We start from the raw sequence: 24,542 nt of genomic DNA on the forward strand, positions 1-24,542 counted from the left end.
TTATATAAAAAATATATGTATATATTTAACTAGTAGCATATCCACTTTTAGTTAGTTATTTTTTCCCCAATATTATCTACATATCAATAGTTCATCATCGGTCATCCTCTCGTATGGTCTTGAGTAACCCGTTGGACTCATCTGGAGGTGTGGTTGCCGATAATTTACGTTCAACTGGACATCGTTCGTCAGAGCGGCTGATGTTTGCCAAGAACATAACCATCCTCAGCCTCCCCCTCCTTCTCTTCACGGAGCTCTCCTTCTCTATAAAAGGCTCTGCACCGACTCACTCCGAGTCACCAATCTCCCCATCTCGTTTCAAACTGCCACAACCACTCACGCTTGTTTGACTTTGAAGGAAAATACTCCAGCTAGATACTGAGCTGCAGAAACCCCTGGAATACCTCGTGGAGAAGTTTCAAACTAGGTAAACTGTGTTTCAGTTTCTGCATGAAGTTAGATTGCCAAATGTGAAGTCTTCATAGACATTTTTTAATGCATTTTAATTTGATACATTGTATCTACATTTAGTCTGTATAGTTGAATGTATCTGTGCAGGAGTTTGTTTCTGTTCTTCTTCTTCTTCTTTTGTTTTTGTGTAATGGTCCACATAGTAAGTCTGTGCAATCTAATGATCTGTCCTTAAGATTGGGTGCTCGGCTGATGCTTGAGTATGGAGATGCATTATGAGCATGCATTTGGCCAGAATACAACATTGCACACATTTGCAAGCTGGACAATGTGCATGTGGTTCAACTGTGTTATATTTCAGTATTGTTTGCATTAATGTCATGCTGTTATAACATGTCCATCTGTAATGTTTATAGGTAGGCTATTGTACACATATAATGTCCATGATCTTTTTTTTTTTTTACATCAAGATTTTAGGCAAATATTTAGCTTTAACTTGAAATACCAGTTTTACATGTAAGTGTTTTTGCCATTTTAATCACTTTTTCTGTCCACTTAGTCCTGCGGTGTTACGAATAGATTTTTGAAGAGTACAAGAATTGGATGCTTGGCATGGATTAGAAAAAAATGCTATTAAAATTTAAATTCTAGATAAAGTATAAAATATCACACTGCTTGAAATGCCATGATAACTTGTACAATGGAAGAAAAAAAGCTCAATGTGAAGATCTGGCCTGCATTGTCATTCAAACATGGAGATGGACCTCCTGGCAAAATTTTGGCTCATGCATTTTCCTGGCTGCTGTGTCTGTCATGGTAGCATAAAATTCAGAAGAGGGATGAGATGAAAAAGGAAAGAGGGAGGCAGAGAGAGAAGCAGTTGGAACTGCAGCAAACGCTGTGTTTGAGGAGAGAGAGAGAGAGAGAGAGAGAGAGAGAGAAATGAGGAACCGTTAGGGAGAGTGAGAAAGAGAGGGAATTGGAGTCTTATTGCACATGATAAGCATGATGAATCTGAGGCTTGTTATTTCACATGTTGGTGACACTGGCATGAGATCTATGGGCTCTAAGTTGCCACTTGTTGGGTGCCAGGTCTCGTTGCCTTCCTCCTCCCACTAAATAACTCAAATTCACTTTGCTGTTCTCTCTCATTCGTTCTCAGCCCTTGTCCTGTCCAATCCTGGATGATTCCACTCTGAGGTCGACCGGGTAGAGTTAGCCAAGGGCAGCGAATAGTGTGATTCTATATACTGTATGATCATGTCAAAACTTTAAACTGTTTTAGAGTGTGTCTGTCTACGCCCACTGTCACTAGAAAAGTTAATTTTGCAAACAAATCTGTTCAGTCAGTGTATGTCTAGATCCCAAGCCTGCTGAGATCAAACAGATCTGCTGGTCCATCAAACAAAAAAATCTAATCGAAAGAGATCCGGCTGAGTACTTTGAACCTTTTGTTGTGTTGTGCGTTTGATATGAAGATTACAAAGGGGATTTGTTGTGTAATTGTTGTATTACCTCAGTAATGATGAGGCCTTTGAGGGTACTAAGTAAAACAAAAATATTTTTTTTTCTAACCATTCATTTGGTGTAGGTCAATGTGTGGGACACTTAATTTGCAAATCAGGCCAATTATGCAGGAAGTAAATGAGTGTCTCACATAACCAGCCCACGACTGTATATTACTTTCTTTCTTTCTTTCTTTGCTGAACACAATGATTTGTAGAAAAAAATATCTCAACTCTGTTGGTCCTCATAATCCAAGTGAATGGTGGCCAGAATTTTGAAGCTCCAAAAAGCACATCAAGGCAGCATAAAAGTAATCCATACAGCTCCAGTGATTAAATCTTAATGTCTTAAGGAGCAAAAGGATTGGTGTAGATGTAAAACAGATAGATATTTGTCTTTTTTTTCTCTCTCTCTCTCTCTCTCTCTCTCTCTCTCTCTCTCGCCGATTTGCATTTTTGTGCATATCGCCACCTACTGGGCAGGGAGGAGAATATATAGTGAAAAAGGACTTAAATATCGATCTGTTTCTCACCCACACCTATAGGATTGCTTCAGAAGACATTAATTTAACCCAGGGGCGATTCTAGGATTTCAATCCTAGGGGTGCTCGGACCCCAATGAGAGTTTAATATGTGCTCATTTAATGGATTTTACCCTTTTGCATAGCTTTAACTGTTTACATCATTCAATATATGTATTAACAAAAATTGAAGAACATGAATCAATATTTCCACAAAAGCCTATTATTACAATAAATGTCACATTTAGTTTCGTTGTTATTTATGGGAGTGAATTTACGCCAAGATGATGTTTCTCTGTATGTCATTAACTCAAAAAAATTCAAAAAATGTTTTCAAAAGAAAAAATCACTTGATTTTAGTCTCAAGAGAATAACAATGCACCAACAGAGCTGAGATATTCCTCTAAAAATCTTCATTTGTGTTCAGCAGAAGAAAGTCATACACATCTGGGATGGCATGAGAAAATTAAGCCTATTTTTAGTACCATTAAGATTCTATTCATTGTGACAGTTAAACACAGCCCCCAATATTCATTGCCATAATGAGAAAAAAACACTCTTTTATTTCTATAATTAGAAATAGTACTGATATATTATTTAAGCTAGAAAATATTTATACTTCATGGTAATATCTGTTGTATAGTGCTTTTAATTTGTGCTGATCAAAAATAATATCATGTTACAGTAAGTCTGTACTGTAATACATTAAAAATACTGTGTCACTATAATGCAAATCATTGAGAATAATGGGAAAAACTCAAAAGTAAAATGCCCTAATACATTACAGTAATGGATATTCTTGGGTGAAATGTGCTCAAGAAATTAATGTCACAATGCAGAAAAAAAATCAAAATCTGTATGCAAATATTTAAAATGTTTTTGATTTTGGGATGAAATAAAATCTATACATGCATTCGTGAGATCAACCCAAATAGGGACTAGCACGAGTTTCAACAAAGAAGCAGTTACCACACAAAATTGTGTGTATATACCACTCAACTTCTGTAATTCTAGAACAGCATCCCTCAGATTCCTGACTATGCTTGCACTTATTGCATTCTGTTTTCAGCTATTTTTGGTGTTTGTTTAGTGAGATTGCAATAAGAGTGACTAATGCATTATGCAAATTCCTCTTTGAAGCACTTATTCCTCTTTGTGAGTAAACACATAGACACCTTTTAACCATCCAGCGTTTGCTGTGTTTGTTTAATCCAACATTTGTGCTCATGGAAACCATATTTTCTTCCAGATCCTTAAGACTCACACCAGGCTATCTACTGTAGTCTGACCCTGAAAGCATCAACACTGCTGTTGCCGCTGCCATGCACAGACTCGTTTCCTTTGCGCTGCTATTCCTTAGTGCCAGGTTGGCTACTTCTCTGTTCCTGCCCGATTCTCTGGAGCTCAGGCAGCTAATGCAACGCTACCAGGATGAGTTGGAGCCCAATAGCACAAACGCTGGCGGGCCTTTACGCACCCCCAGAGCCATCCGGTGGTCGGACCGGGAGGAGATCCTGCAACTACACAACAAACTGAGAGGGGAGGTGTATCCCACTGCCTCCAACATGGAGTACATGGTGAGAAAGAAACACAATTTAGGGCGTTTTACATTAACAGCCTTTTTGCCTGTTTGATTTACTGTATTGTCAAGGGTCTGTACAGAGAGACTGAAGCTAAAAGTATCTGAGATGAAAACTTCACCTTAACAAAACAGGAACTAGAAGAATGTGTTAAAAAACCTAGAGAGCTGCCTAACTAGATAACATTTTAAGTCATCATAGGTGCACTCGCAACAAAGGGTGTTAAAAACTTTATTCTGCCTTCTAAGATGCCTTATTTTGGACAGCATTGCTTGTATTCATTATAGGGATGTCAGTCTTAGAATGCATGATAACAAGCAATTTCTTTCATCCAAGAGAGACATTTTTATTATAAATGAACTTCTATATTTCATTTAATATATTAGTTTAATATATCGATCAATCAATAAGTAAAAAGCATCAATTATAAAAATAGTTAAATCTAATTTAATTCAATAATTTTTTTGCCCAGTATTTATGTGTGATATGTATTATTTATGCTTAGTTATTAGATGTCACACTGCTAGCTTAGCAACATGCTAACATCAAACTCTACTGAAATCAATTGTTTGTTGCGTGCGTCACGCGAGGAGCGGTATTTGTGTGAGTGCAGAGTTGCTACCTATGTAGAATGTTCCAATTAATTTACTCATAACTTTTTTTTTTATAGTTAGTATGGTGCTTTAGGGCTGTTCACACCTTTTAATTGTTTTTCTGTGTAAACATACGCTAGACGGACATCTTTGCGCCACATTTTGTCGTTTTTTATTTCAGTGTCTTGCACAAAAGCACTGCATGTTTGAAGCCGTGTAAAATTAAAAAGAACTATTAAAAATGCTTCTCGAGACACCTGCATTCTTTTGTATTCATTGTGCTTCATCTAGCATTTTGTTAGTGCAAAATGGCCCCCAGAAAACAGGCTACTCTATGCAAGAATGTGAGTCTTGCTATGCAAGCTCAATTTCATATGTAGTTGCATTCCAAAATATGTCAGACCACAATTTGTAACAACGCAAGTATGTGTCACTATTTCAGCGTTGCCACAAGGGGTGCTATAGCGGACATTAGTGTGAACTGTACGCTTCTACAATGAGTTTTCTACTTTTCAAGTCAACAACTGTTAAAGCGAAGAAAAAGTTTGAAGAAAATAATGTTGAGGAAGTAAGTTAAAGTCAATATACTTATAGCAACTTACCTGAATAATAACACATCCACTTTAAAATCGCAGACTTTTCACACTTTTCGCCCCCTTGAGTTCTGAGGTTTGTAAGCACCACAGTTGCGTAACAACGCACAATATGTTCAACTGAATGGTGCATTGGCAATGCGTTGACCAAGCACTTGCATCAGCATACACATAACCTACTTGTGTAAAGTATGTTTCTGGCCTTAGAATGTACAGTAGCTGCCTATTTATATAATATAGAGCAAGGCAGGTCTCTAGGATTGTAACAAAGCTGTAGATTTATGAGTTTAGCCTGAAGCAAGGGCATTATTTTTAATGCTGAGAGCTGTACAAAACCAACGCTCTATAGAAGGTAATGGCACTGATTTGTGCTAATTGCATTCTGTGTTAGCTGCAGACATCTTTTTTCTAGTGTAGTAAATATTTTGGGTTTCATAGGTGCCAGGTCCTACTGTGTTCATTGGAAGTGTCATGTTGATTTTACAACTGTTATCCTGTTTGGAAAAGATGAACACATGAGGGAGGAGAGAAGCCAGTGTGGTGAGGTTCAGTCTTACTTTAGAGAAAATTACATTGCCTGCAGCGAGAGCCAGACACCGGTGGAGAACAGAGCCAGAGATTAACAGTATAAAATCATTACAGTATAAGAGATGAGCTCATTTACGTATAAGAGATGGCCTAGGATGTAGGCTGCGTTTGAAACCAAAGGGATCGCTGCCCTATCTGTTATTGACTCAACAGACACCGTTTGCTTATGAAGATACCTCCAGAAACTGGTTTTGGACAGACTACTGAGGCATCATAATGCATACATCGTTGCTAGGATACCAGTAACTGATTATCACGATAATGTCCACTAAAGTTAACGCGCCTTCTTAATTGTGGTTCGATTGGATTGAATGGTTTAATAATTTAGAGCAAAATCTAGAGAGTTTTGGTGATAAACAAGTGTAAATTTAATATCTACAATACTATTTTCTTGCTTGAAATGGAATCAAAAGTTGGAAAAAGTGAATAGAAACATACATATATTCACAAATTGGCCATCAACTGTCTCTTCGGCTTCCATTTTTTTCATCTTCAGCTCAACTGTTGTGGAACGGCGCATATAGGATTGTGGGATTTCATAGGCAGCAAAGGATACATCTATGCTGCCTATAAAAATCAATCAGATGACGGTATCTCAGTAGACAGGATGTGACACGAACATTGGATTTGGACATGCCTTGCTCCCTTCCAACCTCCTTATACAGCCTCCGGAGGCAGCTTTTTCTTGGTTTCGGACACAGCCCCTGTAGTTATGTTACCTTTTAATGGCATAGATCACCCCAAAATGAACATTTTGTAATCATTTATCTCAGTCAACCTTCACTTTTACTGCATATTTTTGGCTATCATTCTGCATAACATCCCTTTCTGTGTTTCATGAGAAAGTCATATGGGTCTAAAATATCACCAGGGTGACTAAATGATCACAGAAGTTTAATTTTTGGGTGAACTATCCCTTTAATGCTTTTGAGAAGCAGTTATGATTAGTCTACCACAAGCAGGAGTTTCAGAACTCAGGCCTCAGTGAACAATTAGGGGTTTCAGAAATGTGGCATTGAACAGAACTGAGGATTATTACATTACAGAATGTGTGAGTGCTTGTAACTGTCATGCTGTTGGAAATTTACTGAGAGTTCCTTAGATGTGCAGATCCCTGTTCTGTGTATTGAGTGAACTGTGTGAGGCATTTCTATTTTCCAATAGGTGGAGAAATAAGCTTGGGAAATTTGTCTCATTTAACCCTAATTGCCAGGGATTTACAGTGGATGTGAGCCATGTACATGCCTGTAGCCAGTGTTTTAGTTGTATTGTGCCTGATTCCCAGTCCCGTAGTGAAGATGAGAGCAAGAGGATGACATAGGGAATTACATGGGAAAGTCTGTAGTATTTTGTATGAAAATTATAAGCCTGGTGTGTCGGGTCTATGTCTGCAGAGAGTGTGAATGTGCTTGTTTGTGTGTGTGTGTGTTTTACCAGGTATGGGATGAAGAACTGGAGAAGTCAGCGACTTATTGGGCGGAACAGTGCCAGTGGGAACATGGGCCTCAAGATCTGCTCATGTCCATTGGGCAGAACCTGGCAGTGCACTGGGGCAGGTGTGTGTGCACACACTTTTACAATCCCCATAAATGTCTTTTTCCTGTAGCTCATCTGGTAGAGCATGGTGTTAACGGTCATGAAACCTGGAAATATATTGTGATTTCCAGGCCTTGAATGTAATAAAAATGGGCATTTTATTAAATCTTTAAAGGCATACATTTCTTTTAAAATATATATATTAAGATATAATTTTTTTTATATTTTTGGGAGGTAAATAATACCAACTAATAATTTTGTTCTTATTTTAAACATTTATACACTAATATGTATTATCGTGTAAATATTTTAATCTCCTGAGACCCGAGCGTGACTGCTGTGTGAATTTTCCTTTTGATTTGTAATGAGTAGCACCTTATAAACAAGCAAATAATAAAATAAATAAATACATTTCTAGAGCAAATATTTTTCCTAAAAATGTATGTCCACAAATGTGGACAGTGGGACTAAGGTATAAAATATATATGAAATTTTAAATGATACCAAACTATATAGAAAGTCAGATATTTTTTTTTTGTCTCCATCAAATTATGTTTCCAGGAGTGTTGGTTGTTCATAGTTTTGAGATGTTATTGACGTTGCAGCTGATTTTCTATAAAGCTGAATAAACAATTCTTATTCAAATTAATGACCAGCATCATGCGATCACTGCCAACCACGTTAAAATTAAAAATTTTGCATTATAAAATTCTGAATCTATTTGCTGATTATCATTGTCCCATGTCTGCCAAACATACTGAGCTGCCCAAACATCCTCTGCAGCCTGAAACTGGAGTGAATGCACTTAGCTGCATAGAAAGCGATAGGATGCACCCAGGGGCGAAAATTTCATCAAAATGTTGGGGGGGGACAATAAACATAACAATTCTCAAGAGCAATTTTTGAAGGGGACACCAAGGGGTTTTTTGTTGTTGTCTCATTTGCATTTGTATTATTTTATTTCTTAAACAATTATTTTAAGAATATATCATTATATTATTTACAATACACATATTTTAATGATATTTTTAGGGGTGCATGCATAGGCGATTTCCACCTATGCATGCACCCTTGCTTCCTATATATTGAATGAACCTCCAGTGTGCTGTTTGTCTGCACTGGTCTCAGAACAGTTTGTATTGCAACTTATTTTCATCCTAACTCCATATAAAGCCTCAAAGTGAATGGGGCCAGCCTATAAATGCTAACATACACACTGTTTCAAAATAATTGCCATAAGATGTAAACATTATATATGTTAACATGATATTAGTGTGATCAAATCACATGGTAACCCAGAGACTATTTTGCAGAGATGGGACACTTCTATATAAATGAATGGGAGAAATTGGAACACCCAGCCAAGAAGCCAGCGCCCAACGGTCAACGGATGTAGACAGGAAGTCCCGCCATACGGGTTAAAGAGCCAATCACCTTTTAGATACAGACATCGCCTGTCAATCAACTCGAGAATGTGCATGCACGTTAGCAAAAACAAACCGGTAGAATTGCGTTTTTCAGCATAATCTGAGGTAAAGAAGCACAATTTATGATACCAGTGATGTTCGATTTTATTGCTGATTTGAAATCTCTTCTTTGATCATAATCTTGACCAACCGTTTTGGAGATTTCAGTGTTCTCCCATTCAAGTAGATGGGAGCTGCACCGGCATGACCGGAAATATCCTCCTTGGAGCGTTCCAAAGATGGCCGACAGTGGACTGACTTCCTAGACAGTCTTTATACTAACCCTAACAGTCTAAAGTTCTATCCAATATTACAACTTTGCAACACTGGAAAACCCTGTAACAAAAACGGCTTTTGCAGCTGCAAAAAGAAAAAAAAATCCTGTTTATTGATCTTTTCTTGTATTGAACATGGAACATTCCTTTACATTTACACATATGGCAGACGGTTTTTTTCCATAGCGACTTACAGTGCCCTTATTACAGGGACAATCCCCCCAGAGCAACTTGGAGTTAAGTGCCTTGCTCAAGGACACAATGGTGGTGGCTGTGGGGATCGAACCAATGACCTTCTGATTACCAGTTATGTGCTTTAGACCACTACACCACCACCACTCCACACCACTCCTTTAAATCCAAAGGATGGCACATTTTTGAAACCCTTATCAAATAATAATGAAATCATGAATTTTATGAAACATGAATGATCAGGAACAATCTTGAATAATAATGACACTTCATTGGTCAAAAGGTGTGGGAGTCCTGAATGCCAAGGTCATGGGTTTGTTTCCCAGGGAACATACAGTAGAGTACATGCTGCTATGTTGTATAACTTGAATACACTTTAAGTTGCTTTGTACAGAGGCAAAGAAACGTAAATGCATGTTACCTATAAAACACTTTTATTTAGGAGTGTATTTCCCTTTCCCTCTCTCCCACCAACTCTTTAAAGCGGGTGCTATGTTCTTGTGATTTTATTCAATTATACTGTTTCTACCGTGACAGGTACCGCTCTCCTGCCTACCATGTGCAGGCGTGGTATGATGAGGTGAAGGACTATACCTACCCTTACCCTCATGAGTGCAATCCCTGGTGCCCCGAGCGATGCTCCGGACCCATGTGTACACATTATACCCAGGTGAGGTAGTGGTAGAGTCTTTTTACAGTCAACACTACTTTATACTACTATAACAGTTTACAAACAATGTTCTCTCTGTGAAATAATCTAAACTACATGATTCAGTCCACATGATTTATTGCATTGTTTATGATGAAAAGGATTTGTGCAAAGGTGTGCACGTGTTGCTCCTTACCAGTGGTGTTTAACAAGAAGCATGTGTGACCTGCATACATGCAGGGGTACGTATTCAAAAGCACCTTTTAAAAGCAGTATATGGAATGCAGCCCTGAACACTGCTGTTCATTACATCCCAAAAAAGAGAGAGAGAGACAGCGAGAGAGAGAAATATATCAATGCAGACAACAAGAGCATGAAAGTGTCATCTAAAACTGGGGTTATCTAACTTTTTGATGCCTAGGACCCCCAAATATGATGATGCCCTTAATACAAAATAAATGTTTTTGGAATTATTATAGTGTTTTTTTTTTCTTACCATTTTATTTTAACTATTAATGTTTGTATATTCAATTCAAATGTATATGTATAATGCGTTCACAATAAATATTTAAAAAAATGGAAAAATAAATAATTAATTATAAATATTATTGAATATATCAATTATTCCAAAGAAGCTTTACTCTGAATATGGCCTTACAACACCTAGTGAGCAAGCTAAAGGTGACAGCTAAATGTTTAAGAAATATATATATTTTTAATTATGAATTTATATGCAGATTTTTATTTTTATAGTATTTCTTAGTTAAAACTAGGACTGTCAATAGAGTAAATAATTGTGATTAATCTCTGTGATTTACAACCAGACTTAAGAAAGCAGAACAAAAAATTAATGTAAAATTGCCAAAATGTTTCAAATTGTTGCTTTGAAAATTTCCGTGCACCCACTTGTGAACCCACGGGGTTCCCCGAACTCCAGTTTGAAAACCCCAGATCTAACACCCAGTAATGTACAGTGGCCCCAAAACATATTCAGTCACTCTTAAAGGGATAGTTCACCAAAAATGAAAATTCTCTCATTTACTCACACTCATTCCCCCTTATGACTTTTTTTCTTCTGCAGAACACAAATGAAGATTTTTAGAAGACCATTTCAGCTCATTAGGTCAAATGCAAGTGAATGGTGATCAGAATTCAGGTCCAAAAGGCACATAAAGGCAGCATAAAAGTAATCTATATGACTCCAGTGGTTAAATCCATATCTTCAGAATTGATATGATAGGTTTGGGTTAGAAACTAAATAAATATGTATGTCCTTTTCTTCTATAAATCTACACTTTCACTTTCACATTCTGCACTTCTATAGGTGTGCACTTATGTAGTGCCTTTTTAACCTTAGCAGTATTCAAAGCGTTTTACACTGTGTCTCATTCAAGACAAAATAAATGGACATTTTCTGGTTCAAATGTTAGTGTAACATGTCCATAGTTAATGTGATGAACTACACCTGTGATTACACTGCTAGGACACTTGCTTATGTAAACTTGAGGAAAACTGACTTCATACATCCACTGCAAATCATCTTGGGACCAGTTGGTTAAAAAACATTGCAAAGTTAATTCTAAACAAAAAGGCCTGTTTGCAGATGCTTGTTTTTTCTTGTTTTAATATTTTATATAAAATGTAATGACCTTTTACATTTTTAAGAGTGGCTTTATACATTTTTAAGTGTCCAAATACTTTTTGGGGCCACTGCAGTAGTAATAACAAGCAGCCGATGATTTTCTGCGATTCTCATGCTGTTTTAATAGACACTCTCCTATTGGCTCACTTTCCCTATTTAAGTATTGCATTCAAAAGAGTAATGTGTATACCATCAAAACATGCTGGACATGTCCGATCAATCCGATGAGAACAACCAAAGTAAGAGAGAGACAGTAACGGAGAAAGCAAATGAATACAAAGGACAAAACCGAAAATGGAAGAGGAGCTGAGCGCTGGTGTCCTGTTCGCTGAAAGCAGGTCAAAGCCATCTGGAAGCCGTTCCCTAGATCACTTTCCTGTTTGACCCGAATTCCTTTGAATATGTAGAACACAGAGACATTGGAAATCCATGCCAAGTCTGGGCACTGACTCTCCTTGCTTTCACGTGCCTGGTGTAGGAGAACAGGTCTGCAGGGCCTGCAAGCTTCTCAGTGCCAGACGATCCCTCAGGAAACAGCTTGAGTTTTAACCTTCGTCTTATGTCTTGTTAGACAGGAGAGGAAGATATATTGAGGTGGATGCCTTTGCTGAATCATTGTCCCATGGCCGACACCGCCTGTGGCCTCAGCACAGGAAGTGCATTCCTGAATGAGTATTGAGAAGCCCAGCATTCAGTTTAACTGTATGTAAGAAAAAAAAAATGCCTGAGTAAGCACTTCCCTTGCATTTTACATTCAAATGGTTTGGCTCGTGCCACCAGGTTGCACTCGTTGAACTCTATTGTGTTGAACCGAATCAGCGAGGACCTTGACCGCATCTCAATGGACTGCACGCCAGCATTACTTTGTTTATGTGGATAAGAGTGGATGAAGGGAAGAATCACACACTCGTTTTTCAGGAAACTACCCCAGTCACACTTCCACCCCAACAGGACCGAATGAAACAGGGCTGTCTGTATTCTCTGCCCCCATGGCCCCATTAATCTACTGCTGCTGCCCCTGCTTGTGGACTACATCCTGCTCAGACACACTTCCTCATCAGAGGGGGGTTGATAAGGATTAAGGTCTCTTGTACACTTTCAAGAACAATAAAGGCACCAGCATCTTTTAAATAAACCCCAAAAATATATTGTCCATCCAGTGGTATTCATTCACTCAATGGCCCATCAAAGTAGTGCACAACAATGGAGAAATAAATAATATGCAATCAAATTAAATTGAGCATGAGACTCGTACTTGGGGACATTTTACATATGCCCCTCCCCAACCCATCAGATATTGAAGAGAGATAGATTGAAATGAATAAAGGTGTTTTCCTTAGTTAAAGGGACAGTTCACCGAAAAATGAAAATTCTCTCATCGTTTGCTCACCCTCATGCCATCCCAGATGTGTGTGACTTTCTTTCTTCTGCTGAACACAAATGAAGATTTATAGAAGAATATTTCAGCTCTTTTGGTCCATGTGATGCAAGTGAACGGTGACCAGACCTTTGAAGCTCCAAAAAGCACATAAAGGCAGCATAAAACCATCCATACGACTCCAGTGGTTAAATCCATGTCTTCAGAAGCGATATGATAGGTGTGGGTGAGAAACCCACAATATTTAAGATTTTTTTTACTGTATATTCTCCTACCTGCCCAGTAGGTGGTGATATGCATGAAGAATATGAATTGCAAAAAACTAAAGAAGAAGAACGTGAAAGTGGAGATTTATAGTAAAAAATAACTTTAAATATTTATCTGTTTCTCACCTACACCTGTTATATCGCTTCTGAAAATATGGATTTAACAACTGGAGTCATTTGGATTACTTTTATGCTGCCTTTTATGTGATTTTTGAACCTTCAAATTTTTGACCTTGCATTGAATGGATCTGTCATGCATGAGGGGAGTAAAGGACGAGAGCATTTTTGGGTGAACTATCCCTTTAAATATGGAAACTTTATTTCTAATGACCTATTAGGTGGAATATGGAATCGGCATGGTTTGTATTAATGTAAAAAATCTAGAAAAAAATCAGCTGTATAAACCATATACTTTTAACTAGATTTATGAATCTCAGTGGTGCTTGTGGGTGGTTGTCAGGGTGTTGCTATGTGGTTGCTCAAGAAGGGGGCCTCAGGAAACTTCCAATGGGACATCAAGATGACTTAAAATTATTCAACTTAATACTAACTATATTGTAAAACCAGAATGATAGAATGCTGCAAACTCAATACTATATAAAAAACAATAAAAAAAATCATATTTCTTAGTGTAATGCTGAAATTAATTTTAATGACGGTTACAAAATTAATGACAATTAATCAAACGATAATCCTACTTTCAGTTACTGTAATAAAGTGCTTTGTCATCATTACAGTGGGAAGTAGGCCTACTGGAGGAAACAACTTAGTCTACATTAGAAACTTTGAATATTGTCTTATATTATTGCACAATTGGGGGCCTTAGAGATAAAAAGCACATCGCTATGTAGTTGCTGAGGTGTTTTGGGTGGTTGCTAGGGTGTTCTGGGCCATTGCTAAGTGATTGCATGCTGGCCCAAAAGTCAAAAGAGTCATATTTTAGTCCCTAGATATGACTAGAATCTCTCCTTCAATGTTAGTCTATGGGATTTTTTCACTCATGTTTTAGTGTGCAAGGGGAAAGTCTTAAATCTCATTGCTTAAAGTGTTAGCTCTACTCTCCTCAACAAGCTGCACATTTCGTATAACTCTTCGTATGCGCAGTAGTGATAGGAATGTTTACCTTATCATACACCACTATTAATAATGGAATGTCTGTTTGTTTACAGCTGGTCTGGGCCACAACCAGCCGTGTGGGCTGTGCAGTGCACCTGTGTCCAAGTATGAATGTGTGGGGCGAGATCTGGGAGAATTCCATCTATCTCGTCTGCAACTACTCGCCCAAGTGAGATCAGTACCTCTACTATTATTCTTTGTTGACTTCTGTCCATATAACTCCAGATGTCGAATTACTATTCCTGATGACGATCCATTTTAAAGTGAAGATTCCATTCTTAGAAACACAGCAGCCATAAACGCCATTCCTTCCTTAGGAAAACAGAAAAGTAAATGAAGAATTAGAAAAGAAAGAAATACATGGGCAGACCTTGCTATTCTTTTCCAGGCTGATGATTTAATTTGGCAGCTGGGAATTGTTTTCCTTGTTCAGTCTTGAGATCTTTGAGAGTGTGATAATAATGTGCAAAGAGCATTAGAGTGATTGGTCTGATGAGTTTGCAGTCAAGTGTTCAGGTTTTGCAATAATTTCTAAACTCCCATTGAACCTGTGCTCTCTTCTAGGGGAAACTGGATCGGGGAAGTCCCATACCAACATGGTCGCCCCTGCTCCCAATGCCCACCAAGCTATGGAGGACGCTGCAGGGACAACCTCTGTTACAAGGGTGAGGACGAATGGAACAATCAAATCTATCCAAGCATTTCATAAACGTCTTTATATAATTCATATGTTTTGTTTCACTTTTAGGAGACCCTGAACGTCATGAGTCTCCAGATATGAATGAGGTGGAGATGCCTCAGCAGCCCCTACAACCTCGTTCAACTCCAACCAAACCTCAGTCCAAACCCTCCACCCCCAAGAAGCCTGTATCTACCAGACCCTCCTCACCCAAGTCTGCAAGCAGCACATATCTAGGTGAATTTGAACAGCTGGAAATCATTGTCCAGTTATAGTCAACATGAAATTAAAATTGACCCTATTTCTGTCTTAATAAACGTTCCTAGTTTGTCTTCGTTATCTTTCAATGTAACAAGTTGCTCTGCTTCTTAAGTGTTTTTATATTTCGGGTGGCGTTACCTAGGCTGCTCGGATGGGGTAAATAATGTTAACTAATAACCAAACAGCTATTTCGCATGGTTGCTACTGTTGCCGGTAATACCTTTCTAAAATGTCAATTGTTCGTTATTTAATGTTGGTTAACATTTAAAGCAATAAGGGTCACTGCATTAATAAACGGTAAAAATAAACATCCATTTGGATACGTCAAGGTGCTCCCAAAGGTTGATCTTGACTGTTGGCCATTCATGTGTTTTGTTTTTTGCATTACAGCTCAAAATATTAAGTGCGAGACAAAAATGAGGGACAAGTGTAAAGGAGCAACCTGCAACAGGTCAGTGTGAAATAATGAATGTTCCTTTAAAGATCTGAAGAGAAGATAAATTCAGAAATTTTACTGGTGAACATATTTTCCTTTCATAGGTACAATTGCCCAGCCAACTGCTTAAATAAGAAAGGGAAAGTTTGGGGGACACTCTACTATGACGTTGTAAGTACAACACTTTGGATTATAATGGGCCCTATTTAATAAGATTAATAGGGATAAGATTAAAAGATTAGTTTTTCATTTCAATTACATGTTTTTTCTGGTCATTGTAGCAATCAAGTATTTGTCGCGCTGCAATCCACTATGGCGTAATTGACAACAATGGAGGCCTTGTGGACACCACAAGAAAAGACAACTTCCCATTCTTTGTAAAAGCGACCAAGAATGGTGTCGAGTCATTCAGGTAGGCTGAATCCTAAGATTTTGTCATTTCAGCTCAGTTTGTGCACAATATACAAACCATAGTGCCAATTTTTCCACTTTAATCTGCATGTTCTGATTTTCTTTTCAGTAAATATAAACCTGGCAATGCATTTATGATGTCAAAAGTGGAAGGTGAGTGAAATTATTGATTTTTCTGGTAACCCTTTTCAATAAGGTTCCATTCATTAATATTATTAAAAGCATTGGGTTTCATGAACTAACAATGAACAATACATTTTTACAGCATATATTAATCCTTGTTAATATTAGTTGATGTAAGTTCATAGTGCATTATCTAAAACATGATATATTATACATTTGAGTTTAAAAATGTTTTACAGTAGTATATGTTGAAATTATCATTAACGAAGATGAACAAATGCTGTAAAAGCATTGTTAGTTCATATAAATTAATGTTGTTAACTAATGTTAACTTGTACAACCATATTTTAAAGTGTTACCATTTATCTTGATCGTTATCACATGAATGCAAATATTCTTACAATGATAATGTTTGTATTGTCTAATCTGTTTATAATGTCTTATAAGAATCCATTCAAAGCCATCTGGGCATTATTATGACTAATTGTAAAGGTTGCTCCATTTTTAGTGGACTGAAGACTCAATGACTAATCAAATGACTGGAAAAGCTCCTTTTAATATAGATATTAAAAGCTAATCTTGACAGAACACTCACAAAAAAGTACCATGGTACTGTCGTATTTATTGGTATTATGGTTCTACCATATTTCTGAACATATACAATTGTATCACCATGTTATTCTCGCAAGTACCTTTGAGTACCATGTAAATACCATGATATATATCAATGTTCAATGCTGTTACCATCTGATACCATCACTGTACCGTGGTACTGCCACAATACTTTCTTGTAAAGGAAGGCCTTGATGAACGAAAAGCCTCATAGACTGTTTTTAATGTATTTTCCCTCTCTTTAGAGCAAACTATAGATTGCTACACTACAGTAGCTGAGATTTGTCCTTTCAGGCAGACTTCCTCTTATTGCCCAAGGTATAGATCATATAAATGAATGCATTTAAAATTGATGTAGTCAAGCATTTGTATTGTCCTTATCATTGTAATGCTACTTACCTTTTCCACCTCTACCTCTTCAGAGTATTCTGCCCTGCCAACTGCATTAATGAACCCTCATACTGGGCTACAGTGGTCGGCACCAACATCTATGGAGACGTAAGTACCTGCCTCTGTCTGTGAGCGGCCGTTGAAGGGCTGAGGGATGAGAAATGTGGGAAAACAGGCCTTTGCAGCCAAGCACTTATGAGTGCTAAAGTGAGCGTGCTGCTCTTGTGGTAAGGGCCTGACCGCGAGAATTGTCTGGGTGATCCTAAAGGGAGTTGTAGAGAAGGTAGGCTCCATTGTCACCACTAATTTCTCTCCCAAGGTAGACTGACCACAGAGCAGCAGCTGTGTAAGTTGACCCAAAACGCAGTTCTCTAGAACTGACTCATGCATGCCTGAGGTCAGGTCTTGGCCTTATGGACCGCTGAACTGCTCAGGGAACCGGCTGAAAATTTCAGGGAGTGTCAATCTCACTTTATCATCATACCACAGGTTCTAACATTATAGAGCATAACAGTGTCTGCCCTCTGTTTCAATTGTCTTGGTTCATGATTTTTCCCATTAATTTTGTTCATAGGGATTTCATAAAGGAGTTCTAAGCCATAAACGAATCTAATCAGCTCTGAGGTCAATCACAACAATACAAACTTTGATTTGAAGTGATAAATAATAAAAAAAAATCAGACAAAGGTACAAAACTGTATTTCCAGTTACTACAATCCAATGAAGCATTGCGAATGACGTAATCAAATGAAAAACAATGGAAAAATTTAAATCCGTTGATTTAAAGCTACTGATTATAAGTATGTATAGAAACAATATATTTGAAGTTAATTGCAAAATATTGAGATTCTTATACAGTAGTGAGCGGTCGCTGCATAGCTCTTTTGGCGTACTTTGTTTGCCGTAATTCTCTGATTAGTTGATCTTTCTCTTCAGGATTCACGGGTAGTGTAGTTATTAACCACAAATGTCTCTATTAAATATGTTTTTATTTATGTATTTCTTTATTATGTTGAAATTAACAGAAGTATATACCATCAATTTACAGCCTCGGAGCTTTCATTAGGTCTGTCTTTAAAGGTTTATAAGGTATTGTTAAAAATCAGTTCGCCAATAGATAAAATCAATGGAATTTTTACCAAAACCAGACTGTTGCGCTCTATAACATTCCACTATTTAATTCTTGATTCTGATTGGTTCACGTGTTCGAAGGGTGTTGATTTAGTGGGAATAATGTACAATAATAAATAAACCCAGACAGGGTGATCAGGATGCCATCATGACCGTTTATCACACAGCTACTTACCAAACCGAATGAAACACAAACAAATAAACGGATCTGAACTACAGTATATATGACTTTTATACAGTTATTTTTACTTTAAACTTTATACAATAATTCTTGATGGCAGAATGCTGTGATTGACCAATTAGAATCAAGTTTTCTAGGGAGCTGTGTAATCATTTTCTATAACTGCACAGCTATGAAGTAGCTCTAGGTTTGCTGACCACATTACAGTTGCATATCACTTTGCCACATTATTTATAGACAATTGTAAGGACGGTTTGGGCTGTGTTAGTAAGATACTCAATCTGTGACATAGAAAAAGTAATTCTACAGCCTAGATAAACCTGAAAATCTAACAAAAAAATATCTTGAGATTAACTCATGTACCAATAGTACATGTGCAATAAGTGGAATAACTGACTAATAACTGTTAATTACTCCTTACTTAATTAGACGTTATAGATTTTTAATCATTGGGATAATTAGCTTTGCATTATTACAGTTATGGTCAACTCTGTCTTCTAAACTTCAATGTTGAGCTACTACTAGAAGGATTCTTATGTACCATTAAATCATTGTTTCGCAACCCCTCCCACATGTCCTCATGTACCTCAGCCTGATTTCGCCTGTCTTTTTTTTAAAATCTGATTGGGATGTGGCTCTGGAATGGCCTGGATGTTTAGTGGTGCAAACTCAGATGAACTTTTGGCCCTTTTGGTTTGTTTTGTGATTGCATTCCTCTGTAAAAGCCGAGTGCCTGTACAGCTGGATTCAGATCAGAGAACACTTTCCAACAAGCACTAAATAACTCTTATTATTCAGTGGTTTGGACTTTTGTTTTATGAAGGGTAGCCATTGTTTGAATGTACACTTACAGTTAATGCATGAGCAATTGGATGAGCATTTTAAGATAGCGGCACTGTAAGCTTTCATTATTTTTGGCTGAGGTAAGGTGAGGGCCCGCAGGGGATGCCTGGTGCTATACTCCAATTCTGAAAGTAAGGAGAATGAGATTGTGTTGTGTTGTGGAGATTTAGTAGTGATGTAATTTGTCTAGGCTCATTTATATTGTTGAATCAAGCTTAGAAAACACAGTGGTGCTGACTAAGTTAACTCTCACTATTACTATTGCTTATAATTGGGGATTTAACAACCCAGTCTCAGATGGTGAAATTGTAAAAACCTACGACTTTTACTCCCATAGAGAAAAGTATATGAGCCAACAAATGATGTTATTACAGTTTTTCTTAAGTTTGACCCCTAAACCAAACTAAACCTAACAAGAAAGTGAAACCCCTTGTCCAAGCCCTAAACCTTACCACTTAACTGGAAAAAACCTACAATGTTCCGTATACAATGGAAGAAAGAAAACATTTGGAATGAGACAAGGAACGCGTATAAAAGGTCAGTCATTTGTGTTGCATAAATAAACAATGGAATGAGTAACCAGAATCAGGTTCAGTGATGTTTGTATAAAGTGTTTATATAAATAAAAGTATAAATAAAGTGTTAGGATAGAAGACTAGCTAAAATTTGATGTCTGTATTGTATCAATTTTGGAATTCTGTTTGATTGGTTGGTCTCTAAGGGAAAAAAGTCCATACCAATTCGAATGAGCTTTGTCAAACAATATCTTATATTTTCGCCATCTCATACAAATTATAACGAGTTGTCATTAGACTAGATTGTGATTTAAACAAATCCTTAACCTGAAGTATTTTTTATTTTTATTTATTCTCCCCTTTTCTCTCCCAATTTGGAATTCCCAATGCGCTCTAAGTCCTTGCCTTAATCCGGGTGGCAGAGGACAAATCTCAGTTGCCTCAGTTGCCGCTGTCTCGGCATCCGCGCCAACTCCCCACGCACCCCACTGAGAGTGAAAACCACATATAGCAACCACGAGGAGGTTAACCCAACGTGACTCTACCCACCCTAGCAACCAGGGCCAATTGGTTGCTTAGGAAGTCTGACTGAGTCACTCAGCATGCCCTGGATTCGAACTTGTGACTCCAGGTGTGGTAGTCAGCGTCTTTAATTGCTGAGCCACCCAGGCCCCCTCTTAACCCAAAGTATTAAACTTTGCTTCGTAACTCTTCACATACTGTTTATGCCATAAACCTTAAATTATGTGGCTCATCAAGGAAAGGTGTGCTATTACTTTTCTAAGTGATCAGACCTATGCCTTACAAAACCACTATATGTGCTGGGGGTTGTTGCCATGACATTGCTATGCGGTTACAAAGGTGTTCTGGGTGGGTACTTGGAAGGTGGGTGAAGGACTTGGGTATATATATATATATATATATATATATATATATATATATATATATATATATATATATATATATCAAATGTATCCTATAGACTTAAAAGTAAGGAAGGAACCAATTCAGATCTAGAAAAGTTTTGTTCAGACTTGGTCATGGGCTTTTTGTGACTTGGGCTAGTAAGCACCCACCCAGAACACCTTTGTAACCACATAGCAATGTCCTGATAACCACCCCCCAGCACCTATAGTGGTTTTGTAACAGGGTTGTTTGTGCAAGCGTGTGCATTAATTTTCTATATAAAACCTCTAGCATGAAGGTCAATGGAACATATGCCAATGTAATAGAAACACTACAAGACAGATGTGGAGAGCATGTTGACTCAATGAATACCCCTTTGTCTAACCATGTCCAGGGTTCCAGTATCTGCCGAGCAGCTATTCACGCTGGAGTGATCAAAGCTGGCGGGGGCTATTTGGATGTTCTGGCTCTGGATAAGAGGAAAAGATACACTGGGACCATGAGGAATGGCATAGAATCTGAGAGGTACATGTTTTGTCTTTCTTCACCTGTGCTCTCCTTTCCTCTCGTTGGATTCTCTCTGTAAGTGGCTGGTCGCTCAGAACGAATGCGTAGCGGGTGTCTCAAGTCACTTGTTTAATTTCTTTTAAAGCCTCAATGGGAAATTAAAATCAAATTTGTGTGGCTTTTAGTTCATGTCTGTTTGATGTTATTATTTTAGCAGATTACCTGTACATGTAAGATTTACATTTGATCTTTTCTAGAAATAAGGACCCAAAATATTAATGACTCACACTGCACTCATTTTGTACAGTTGAATGCTCTTTTTCCAGAGAATGTCCTTTTCCCTCATACAGTAACTTTTGTCTCTGACTAGCAATATTAAGTAGCAAATCATGTTCATGACTGTGATGTAAACTAAAGGCTATTGGTTATTTAAAAAAGGGGCAAGCTCTGATATTTCCTGCCTCAACCTTCTGTTTCAATAAAAAATACATCAGCAGGAAAGATGAATGCTCCTGCCAAGCCAATTTATTGGGACTATAATTAATATATGCTGTGCTCATGGTGCGGGATGCTGAAAAACAGAGAGATGCATCACAACGGTTAAAGTCAATTTAGCGCATGTTTACGTAGGAAAACAATTCCAAAACCGTGCAGATGGGTGCAAAACACATACTGTGTGAGCGGTCTAAACTCAATCCAGTGGTAATATGCCATGTTGGACTGCTCAGAGGCCAAATCGGCCAGTGCATGCTAGTGGTTGAAAAGTAATTGTGTGGCTGGACCACACAGGTTCTCTTTGCTTACTCTAGCCCAGCACTTCAATGCTGCATGCAAAGTGCATATATAGACAGAATTGGCTCCAGTGCAATGAAATCTAATGCTTAAATTAAACACCATCTTCAACAGAATTGATTCTACACTCCTCTATCATGTTGTCAACCCTGAGCAGTCAATAAGATGGAGCATACTAAAGCCATTGAAAGCTGTTCACATGATGCAATGTTGGGGAAATGGGGGGCAACCAGGTGCATTTACTTTGCTTTATTAACAGGGAAGTATTCACATGCTCTCCATTTACCATTGGATGGAAAAGTTGTTGGTGGCTGACTCACTTCGTCCCAGTTGAGGAAAATTATAGCACATCTGAGCCAACTGAGACAGTATTAGTCTAGCATATCCCAATACACCTCAACCTAAAGGCAAAGGCATTTTCAATAAATGAAAAGGCCAAGACTAGTAGTCAATAATGGGTGCTGGAAAAAAGGTATAATTTAAACGAAACCACAACACGAGATGCAATGAGTCAGTGTTAGTGTCATGGTTTCCAGAGCTACTCAGAATTTAGCCGGTACAGGAATTACTGAGGTCGATTAGAGGGTATTGACATTCTCGAGTAAAACATCTACAATAATTTCAAAGATAATCTAACCAAATCACCTGACACAACAAATACAGTGGCTAAATACTGTAATCACTAATATTTTGCTCTCCAAGTTGCTCTCTCCACAAAGATTTTTGTTGGCATTGAATACTCTTCTTCATTCACACTGTATTTACTGGCAGCACATGCCTTTTCTTTATGTGGGTGCAACTGAGAAAGCCTGGGTTAAGTGCAAGCTCCAGAAATTTGAGCCTATATCAAATAGCTCGAAAAGGAAATAGATGGAAAATTGCCCTGAAATTTCACAGGATATATTTATTTAGCTGAATCTATTTTTTTAGCTAGCTGGTTTCCCACCCTGGTCAAGCTGGGCTTTGTGTATTCTAACTGGTCTCCTAACCTGGCCAAGCTGGTCTTCTTAGGGTCTAGCTGGTCTCTCAGCCTGACCAAGCTAGTCTTTATCTGGTCTAAATGGTCTTCCAGCCTGGCCAAACAGGGCTTCAGCTGGTCTCTCAGCCTTTCCGAGCTGGTCTTTATCTGATCTAGCTGATCTCCCAGCTAGGTCAAGCTGGTGTTTCACTTGGCTTAATTGGTCTCCCAGCCTGGCCAAACTGATCTTTAGCTGGTCTCCCAGCCTTCCCAAGCTGGTTTTCATCTGGTCTAGATGGTCTCCTAGCCTGACCGAGCTGGTCCTTATCTGGTCTAGATGGTTTGCCAGCCTGGCCAAGCTGGTTTTCATCTAGTCTAGCTGGTCTCCCAGCCTGGACAAGCTGGCCTTCAGCTGGTTTAGCTGGTCAGCCAGCTGATCTCCCAGCCTGACCAGCTGATAAGTCCACAAAACTTCTTTAAAACTAGCAAACAAGAGATTAACAATGCTGGAAAACCAGCCAAGACCAGCACATAATATTAGGCTGGTTTAAGCTGTTTTCAGCAGATTTTTGACTGTAGGTACTCTACACCCACTAAAGTACCCTATAGTCTGTTTTAATTTAGTCAGAGACATGGCCTGGTGGTTTGTGCACTTGCTCTGATATGTTGCATAGTAGTGCCACCACCATTGTGTCCTTGAGCAAGCCACTTAACTCCAGGTTGTTCCGGGGGGATTGTCCCTGTAATAATTACACTGTAAGTCACTTTGGATAAAAGCGTCTGCCAAATGCATAAATGTTATTTGAGCGACTAAACTTTTTGTATTGTCTCCTGTCTAACTGTCACTGTTTAAAAATTACAAAACGTTTTGTATTACTTTAAAATACTTTCTCTCTCTCTCTCGTCTTATAGTAAAACCAATACAGAAGGTGGTTCGTTTAGGGTCTTCGCTGTTCAAGAGTGAGACAACAATGACGGGGCACAAAGGGTCTCCTATTTGCTCTCAAAAGACAGAACAAGTCAATGTGGAATGCAGCCTCTCCAGTCTTTCTCTCACTTTGGAGGAGAGACACTTGCAAAGGACCTGTCTAAGTCTTCTATCTTACTGCTGGTTCGATCAGAGGACTTCCAAATGTTTCATGCTTATACTTGTAAAAAAAAAATATGTTTGATCACACATGCAAGTCTTACCATAATGCAGTGTGGTTGAATTTGTATTTTAACAGCAGTGCTGGTTTTAGTTGTTGTTTTGAGTCAGATAAATCACATTTATTTTTTTAAAAATCCTTTTTTTTTTTTTTCTGTTTTCAGTACATGCAAATCCATAAAAGAAATGTATATTGATTATGCTGTATTTAATCTGTACAGATATATGGGTTTAGGTATAGATTTGTCACGCTTGTTGTGTGTTTTTCACTTTTTGCAATCATTTTATAGTTTGATGTGTTTGTTTCTATCATGTTCTTTGTCATAATAGTCTGATGAA

The 24,542-nt window shown here is 38.0% G+C and overlaps 1 protein-coding gene across 1 annotated transcript; it reads left to right on the forward strand.

Annotated features, from left to right (window-relative positions):
• The first annotated feature begins 298 nt into the window (after nt 1-298).
• Nucleotides 299-24,377, forward strand: LOC127651658 (cysteine-rich secretory protein LCCL domain-containing 2-like). The gene is made up of 15 exons (XM_052137607.1): nt 299-427; nt 3,687-4,014; nt 7,229-7,347; nt 9,798-9,930; nt 14,365-14,480; nt 14,876-14,976; nt 15,060-15,227; nt 15,642-15,702; nt 15,792-15,858; nt 15,969-16,099; nt 16,208-16,251; nt 17,079-17,151; nt 17,256-17,331; nt 21,194-21,324; nt 23,969-24,377. The coding sequence occupies exons 2-15, from the start codon at nt 3,760-3,762 to the stop codon at nt 24,018-24,020; spliced, it is 1,527 nt and encodes a 508-aa protein (XP_051993567.1). The 5' UTR covers nt 299-427; nt 3,687-3,759; the 3' UTR covers nt 24,021-24,377.
• The last annotated feature ends 165 nt before the right edge of the window (nt 24,378-24,542 follow it).

Source organism: Xyrauchen texanus, chromosome 1 (genome assembly GCF_025860055.1).
Source record: "Xyrauchen texanus isolate HMW12.3.18 chromosome 1, RBS_HiC_50CHRs, whole genome shotgun sequence".
In the NCBI taxonomy this organism is placed as follows: Eukaryota; Metazoa; Chordata; class Actinopteri; order Cypriniformes; family Catostomidae; genus Xyrauchen; species Xyrauchen texanus.